The sequence below is a fragment of the Ciona intestinalis genome, unplaced genomic scaffold (genome assembly GCF_000224145.3).
Source record: "Ciona intestinalis unplaced genomic scaffold, KH HT000170.2, whole genome shotgun sequence".
Lineage (NCBI taxonomy): Eukaryota > Metazoa > Chordata > Ascidiacea > Phlebobranchia > Cionidae > Ciona > Ciona intestinalis.
Window position 1 is genome coordinate 31,000 of NW_004190492.2, and position 7,447 is coordinate 38,446.

Sequence of the window (7,447 nt, forward strand, 5' to 3'; positions counted from 1 at the left end):
CCATAGAATATTAGAGAAAGACCATGTAGACTTACGGTGTCTAACACATTGCAATATACTATTTGGCGCAATGATAGGAACTATATTTCCCATCACCAAGTAATACCCCCCCCACACACAGGGCCCCCTACCCAGCAATGGGGTGATGCATGTGGACGAATGCACGGAGTTTCACCGTCTATGGAGCGCTATACAGTTCGTTTACTGCATCCCTGTGCGGGAGAATGAGTTCACCACAGAGTAAGTAGCAGTGTTTATAATAATGGGGGATGCTCTTTGTATTCATAATTATTATAGGGGACAGATTACATTATTGTATAACAGCATAACGTTTGAATCAGCAGGTCGCAAACTGCGATTCGCTTTTATAATTGTTGTATAAATTGTGACACAATATTGCATATAAAACATCTCACAGCAGTAGCGTTTCTGCTGTTTATTTGTTCCTGCAACAACACAGTAAGCTATAGATAACGTTATCAACCACACAGGATATTGTTTGGTGATGGATTGCACTGGGCAGCTTGTTCTATAATGACGTTGTTACAACAAGAGAAAAGGTTTAATATTCTTGACTTTTCGTATCATATAATGAAGGTGCAGAGATTCGATGAAAGAGATGAAGTTATCAAGCAAGTGGTGAGTTCCGGGGCTGTAGGGGTTGTTGAGGTTGTGGGGGTGTTGGGGTTGTGGGGGTGTTGGGGTTGTGGGGTGTTTTAGATGTATAGGAAGTAGAATTTTGCTTTATTGTTGCTATGCCCTTTATCATGTATGTAGACTGACATTGTATGGCTAACAATTTGGACAACCCAGTGGTTACCAATTGCTACTTAGTGTCTTATCTCACCAATGCGGCCACCACCATATTCACAAAACAAAACTTTTAATTTTTTTATTTCCTTCCCAGCCTTTGAAGAAATTTGTTGAGCGAGTCCGTAAGTTTCAAATCTTAAACAACGAGGTGTTTGGGATCCTCACAAAGTATTTGAACCCACCCACAAGCACTGGTTCACCCATGGAGAACGTGAGGTGCTTTCAACCACCCATACATAGCTCTGTTATGCGATAATGGATGGAAATTTGAGAAAAAGGAAAAATATGGTCAAAAAATAAAAATTCGAGAGAATGACAAATTTTGTCAAAAATGTTTAAAAAGCTTTATTTTTATTTTTGTCAAATCTTTGTAAAAGAGTATTGTTTAACATAGATTATTAAACGAACATTAAAAAACTAAAAACGGTTGGTTTCTGACCAAAAACTGAATAAAAGTCCCTGTTATCTGTAATATCATCATTGTAATTGTTTTGTTTAATAACTTCGCTGTATAATAATGATGTTTATCAATCAAGTGAAATTATATTTACCAACTTTCGCAGAGAATTTATGTTTGAATATTATTGTGTTGTTTCACGTTATCATGTATTATATGTGTTAATATTACGCAGCTATCTTTGTATATTATGTAAACTGCGTAATCATTTATATCTTGCTGAAGTGAAACAACAAGAAGCAGACAATGCCTTGAATAAATGTAATGTCTGTTGTAGCTTATGTTTACACTTAACTTTATTAATTAAACAAGGCCTAATATTTATTTTATTGAATATTATATATAGTTGTAGATGTATTAACCTAAACAACTGTAGCAACGTTTGATGGTAAGCTTGCATTACATTTCAACCAACATTCCAGGCCCCACCACTTTCTATCCTACAGTCTGTCAAAACATAGACTTCGGTGAGAATTAAAATAATGTTTTTTATTCAGTAAAATTACTTTTTTATATATATTTTACCGCGACTCCCCGATCAAACATCGATTAAAAATATAATTTTATGAATAAATTTACCGCCGGATTTTCTATTTCTATGTTAGAGCAATTATTTATTAGTTTTTGGGGTGAAAGTTTTTTTGATTTTTTTCTTGGTTGTAAATACAAAACAAGGATGTAGCGGTATATGAACAGATAAAAAGTTGTTTTATTAATGGAGAATCTACAATATGTATGTCATTAAGGTGTTTTTGTTATTAAATGTGTTACAAGTTATGTATTCGTGGTAATGTGTTATATATTAGTGTTCAATGTTATAGGCATGTTATGTAAAGCAGTTTAAAGACAGTATTAGGTAGAGCTACTAATTAATTATTGTGTCATTTATGCTTTAAAAAAGACTAATTAAGCCAAAATAATATTGTCAAAAGTATATGTTGCATATTAAAACATTTTTATATATCAATATATGTTTACCAGAAAATGTTTTATGCGGCCAGTGAAGTATCCCTCTACCAAACCGTGTTTTGGTGGGTAGTGAAGTGTTTGGATTATTCATTTCATAAATATTATTCTTATATTGTTTTCACTGGAAATAAATAAATGATTTTTTTTCCAGAATGATAGAAAGTTTGCGTTGAAATAATCAAAGATGTCGGCACAATCTCAGATGAGAGCGATGTTGGATCAACTAATGGGAACCCAGCGCGATGGTACCGGGTCAAAGTCGCTCCAGTTTGACGATGATTCGGTTTGTAAAACTTTCCTACTGGGTTGTTGCCCCAATGATATTTTATCCGGGACGAGAGCCGATATCGGGGATTGTAGGAAAGTTCACGATCTCGCGTTGAAAGCTGATTACGAGATGGCTTCGAAATCGAAAGATTATTTCTATGATTTTGACGCGTTCGATCATCTGAAAAGTTTTATTTCCGAAACGGATCAAAAGATTGAGGTTTCAAAGAAAAGACTCGCCGAGCAACAAGCAGAAGTGTCGGCCGAGGTTCAGGGCAAAGCTACCACGGTTCAAGACTTGAACGAACAAATCCGAAAACTTCTTGTTAAAGCTGAGGAGCTTGGTATGCAGGGGGAGATTGAAGAATCAAAAACTGTTTTAAGCGAAGTCGAAAAAGTTAAAATATTGAAACAAGAGGCAGAAGAAGCCTACAAGAACTCGATGCCTGCTTCAACTTATCAACAACAGAAGTTAAGAGTTTGCGAAGTTTGTTCCGCGTATTTGGGACTTCATGATAATGATTGTAGGTTGGCAGATCACTTTGGGGGGAAACTACATGCGGGGTTTATTCAGATCAGGTTAAAGTTGGATGAATTAAAGAAGAAAGTCACCGAGAGGAAAAGTGAGTATGAGGCTGTGTTGTTAACGAGGAGAATGCAACAAAAGGAGAGAAATGGGGAAGAAAGAAGAAGAAGAGAGAAGAGATATTCACCGAGTCATAGAAGAAGGCACGATGGTTACAGATCACGTAACTCGAACCGGAAATCTCGTGAAAGATCACGAAGTCGCTCACGTGATAGATCATATAAACGAAGATCATCCCCTTCTCGGTCACGAAGGTCACGATCATGAGATAATAATGCGTCATGTGATGTAACAATGGTGTAGCTCCACCTACGATTTTCGTTGAAATCTCGGAGATATATAAGATTTCTATGCGGATTGAAATGTTTCAAAAAAAATCAGAAACCAAAATGTCAAACTCTTTATTTTCCAATTTTGCTACAAATTTTAAAGATTTCTTTTTAAAGAACCCAATACAATATATTATCATTTTAATGGTGAAAAATTCCAATCCCCAAAAGTCAAATTCGTTTTTTTAATATTACGTTCCAAATGTTTAAAGATATCAGCGAAACCTGTATACCATGTTTTGTAAATACAATGGTTTTGATTACAACAAAATATTTGCTATCATGTCCCACAGATTGTGTGTGTTGTGACAAATATAGATGTGGTTGGTTTGTGTATGAACAACTGCATCATGTATGTGGGGGCTTTATACATCATAAGTGCGAGTGCCACACACTTTGTATTCCTATATATGCATGTTTGAAGGTAAAGGAATATTCTGCAGAATATTTTATACACGAAATCCCCTATTGCTAAACTATGGTAAAGTAAGATTGATTTTACAAAAAAATTGGTAAAAAATAAATACACACACGATGCTGCTATGATAATGTTAAATTATTGAGTAGATGTTTACAGCTGAAATGCATTAATATGGTTTTAATATCCATTTTTTAAGTAGGGGAAATAAATAGAACAAAGGCGATCGCCTGAATTACTCCCCGTTGTAGTCCAGGGGCGACCGTGAAAAGCGCGTCACGACACCGCTTGAATCGTTGTGAACGTTAAGTTGGCATGGCAAATAAAAAATTTCTTGTAAATTCAGGAATTTAAAAAAATGTTCGTTTTTTCGTGAAGATTTTGTACAGTAGGGGTTTGCTTATTATGAAAAAAGGTCAACCTGTTGTGACAGCGAATCATGTAGCAGACGATGATTTAAACCAATGTTCGGAATCCCAGTGTATGATCCACGCTCATTATGTTTTACAAATCTTACAAATTCACCGCAAAAGTGGAATGTTTTGTGATATTTTAGTAAGGACAAACGACCAAACATTTCACGCCCACAGGTCCCTTCTTGCCGCATGCAGTTTGTATTTTAGGTGAGTTTTTGTTGGTTTTATATAAACTTATATTTTAAATTATTTGAATGGTGGAAGCCGCAATATTTGTAAGAACTATCCGTTGCTAAGTTGTATTTCTCGCCAAAATTACTCCACAGTGATTATAAAGCGAGCCCACAAATCTTAAATTCACCACAATTTCAATAATGTTTAAATGCTCCCCCATATAAGTCTAAAATTAAAAAAAATTAAAATTAAAAAAAATTAAAATTAAAAAAAAAACTCTGGCGTTCGTGTCGAAAATTAACTTTAAAAATGCGCGAAAACATGCTTTGTCACCGTAATTCGTCTGATTTGCGTAAGGTTAACGATTTATTACGTCATAATCGCGGTCTGTTACATCACAATAGTGGTATATTACATAGGTTACAAGACGGCATAGCCTTTTTTCCCCACTGTTTTAACGTGAAATCAAATGTAACAATACACATTCTATGACGTAATAACCCAACCTTGGTTTAATTCATAACGGCTGGTGTGGAAAATACGGTGACGCAGCGCGATTTTGTGCATTTTTAAAGTTAATTTTCGACACGAACGCCCGAGTGGGTATCAGTGAAACCTAAAGAACATTTTGAAACCAAAATTTCAGGTGGCCACCAGCTAAAGGATTACCCATAAACTCGTGTCCAGAGGCCATTAGAGCTTAATATATTAATATATATATACCAATATTATACAACTCAAATGTAATGACACTGGGTCACCCTTGTATTTTAAATGATGGGCAACTGTATGATATAAAATATATTTCCAAATAGAAACTGATAAAGAAAGTATAAGTGAACAAGGATATACAAGGTAATAGAAACAACATTAACATATAAACACTAACACCCCCCATAGAAGCAACTTACCCACCGATCCAAACAACCAAGTTTACGAAGTCGTTCTACCTCAAGTTACATCGGTTGGATTCGATGTCCTGCTTAACTACATGTATACCGGGATCCTTGGGATTAACAGTGAAAATATTAAGGATGTTATTTCGGGAGCTATGGCTCTTAAGGTAGGTATTGATATATATATATAGGTGTTATATATAAAGCATAAAAATGTAAAGATAGAATCCTACATTGTCGAATGTTAACCAATATCCACTATCTTCTACCAAAAGTTATAAACTAAAACAGTAGACCAACCAAAACCAAATACCCAGTGAAACATTGCAGTTTATGCACATATTTGTTGCCTACTGAGTTCTAACATTTGCTAAAGTTAGGTAAATTGTGTATTTGGGTTATAACAATTAATCCAAAATTTATCGAGTTATAACATTTAAAAGTGAGACCTTTTGTATATGCATAGTGAAACATTGTTGTATTTATTTATAGCATGTGGTAAAGTTAAGTAATTTTGGGTATTTGCGAATTCAAAATTAAACATCCATCAATTATCCAACCACATAGGGTGTACATTCATTTTAGCTTGCTTTGTTTAAAAGTAATTTGATATTTGTGGTTAATTCGTTGAACAAAAGATTTCACTTTCAATTCAATCTCCTTCCAAAGTAATCGGTGTTGAATTACTTTGGGTGTTTCACGTGTTTATAATGTGTTGCAGTGTACCTACCTGGGAGGGGGGAATGGGTTACAGGCACCAATCCATTTTAAACACAGGGGTGCAGGGATAGTTAGACACACAATCTTGTGAAACAAATCTAACTTATTGGTTGAACTTGTAATGTTTACGGATTAATGTAGTGTAAAAAATCCAGAGATGCCTCGCGTATGGGGAATCTTTTACCCTCCCATTATACTTGAATATTCCCCAATATCCAGTAATTACATCATCATTGTGATGTCACAGGAAGCATGTTATTTAATTGTTCCGTTTGGGAAACTTAACGGAATATATTCTACCAACCCACCCCCACGTAATGTTATCATAATCAATATGTTGATATGGCTACCGGGAATTCCGTAATCTGCCTGCTGTATAAAAGTCAATTGGTAGAAAACGTTAACTTTATTGTCCCAACATATTATCTGTTGTATGGAAAGAGATCACCAAGGTTTGTGGAAACATTAGGAAAATTAAACTTTTTAAATAATAAATTCCTGATATTTCATATTTCCATTGTTTAGATGACAAACGTGGTAGAGACTTGCTATCAGTTTGTTAATTCATCGCAATATATGGAAACAGATCAAATGTACGAATACGAACAAAACAATCATATGGTAAGTTTGTAGCTCGACCTGGGGCATGAAGGGGATGGTTGGGAAAATATTTCAACTCATTTGTTTAAAATAGGTTTGGTTTGCTATTTAAATTAATGTCTTGTCCAAAAAACAATAGGATTGGACTTATAATACACCTGGTAGCAACACTGTACTTGCAATATATATTTCATCTTCTAATAATAATGTTAATATATCACAGAGCACAGATTCCGACGCCACTATGTTTCATGATCAAAGTAAGGTGTTGTTTATGTTTCTACAAATATTATATTCAACTTTATCTATTACCTGTGGTATATAATGTAATGGATCTCATCCAGCACTCATATTGTTGGATGATTCTCGATACATTATAACAAAATACACCAAGTGTTACTAAATACGTAGCAAACAAAATTGAGTCCAACTAATGCTGCAAGAGTGCTTGCTTCTAAACCAAAGCTTACGAGTTCTAAGACTTGATGCCACCATTGTGGACGTTTGTACCCTTGAGAAAGATACTTAACAGCAATTGCTCCAACTCAGCAGTGATCACTAATAATAAGTTGTATAAACTGTGAGCCATACAGAAAACATTCACCCACAAAGTTATATACGTGGTTGTAGTAACTTTTCTCAGTCTTTCGGCTTCGGTAGGCACGAGGTGTATGCAACAGAACACCCGTGTTATAACTCCTATAGTTTCCCCACAACAACTAGGATAAACAGTTTACACCCAATTCATCCAACAATCAACCAACATATTGCAGACAAACTATCGGATCAAATGCACGACGAG

At 35.0% G+C, this 7,447-nt stretch overlaps 3 protein-coding genes across 5 annotated transcripts in view; all 3 read left to right on the top strand.

Moving 5' to 3' along the window:
* The window catches only part of LOC100179378 (cytoplasmic FMR1-interacting protein 1 homolog), a 9,729-nt gene extending 8,183 nt beyond the window's left edge, over positions 1 to 1,546 (top strand). Inside the window, exon 22 of the mRNA XM_026839198.1 lies at positions 1,030 to 1,546. Coding sequence (XP_026694999.1) covers positions 1,030 to 1,069 — 40 coding nt within the window. The 3' untranslated portion in view covers positions 1,070 to 1,546. The remainder of the gene's footprint in view (positions 1 to 1,029) is intronic.
* Positions 1,547 to 1,645: 99 nt separating this feature from the next.
* LOC100184070 (putative RNA-binding protein Luc7-like 2) lies at positions 1,646 to 3,965 on the top strand. Of its 3 annotated transcripts, none has more exons than XM_026839199.1 (2): positions 1,646 to 1,737; positions 2,391 to 3,964. In XM_026839199.1, the coding sequence occupies exon 2, from the start codon at positions 2,424 to 2,426 to the stop codon at positions 3,357 to 3,359; it is 936 nt and encodes a 311-aa protein (XP_026695000.1). In that variant the 5' UTR covers positions 1,646 to 1,737; positions 2,391 to 2,423; the 3' UTR covers positions 3,360 to 3,964. The 3 variants fall into 3 exon arrangements, with proteins under 3 accessions (XP_026695000.1, XP_002130548.1, XP_018671807.1); XM_002130512.4 differs by lacking the exon at positions 1,646 to 1,737 and adding an exon at positions 1,903 to 2,003 and having other exon boundaries at positions 2,391 to 3,965; XM_018816262.2 differs by lacking the exon at positions 1,646 to 1,737 and adding an exon at positions 2,101 to 2,301 and having other exon boundaries at positions 2,391 to 3,965.
* A 219-nt stretch (positions 3,966 to 4,184) lies between these two features.
* The window catches only part of LOC101242481 (zinc finger and BTB domain-containing protein 44-like), a gene marked incomplete at its 3' end in the record, with an annotated part of 4,415 nt that continues 1,152 nt past the window's right edge, over positions 4,185 to 7,447 (top strand). The window contains exons 1-5 of the mRNA XM_009863541.2: positions 4,185 to 4,462; positions 5,330 to 5,492; positions 6,571 to 6,666; positions 6,869 to 6,905; positions 7,419 to 7,446. Of these exons, the coding sequence (XP_009861843.1) occupies positions 4,245 to 4,462; positions 5,330 to 5,492; positions 6,571 to 6,666; positions 6,869 to 6,905; positions 7,419 to 7,446 (542 nt within the window). The remainder of the gene's footprint in view (positions 4,463 to 5,329; positions 5,493 to 6,570; positions 6,667 to 6,868; positions 6,906 to 7,418; position 7,447) is intronic.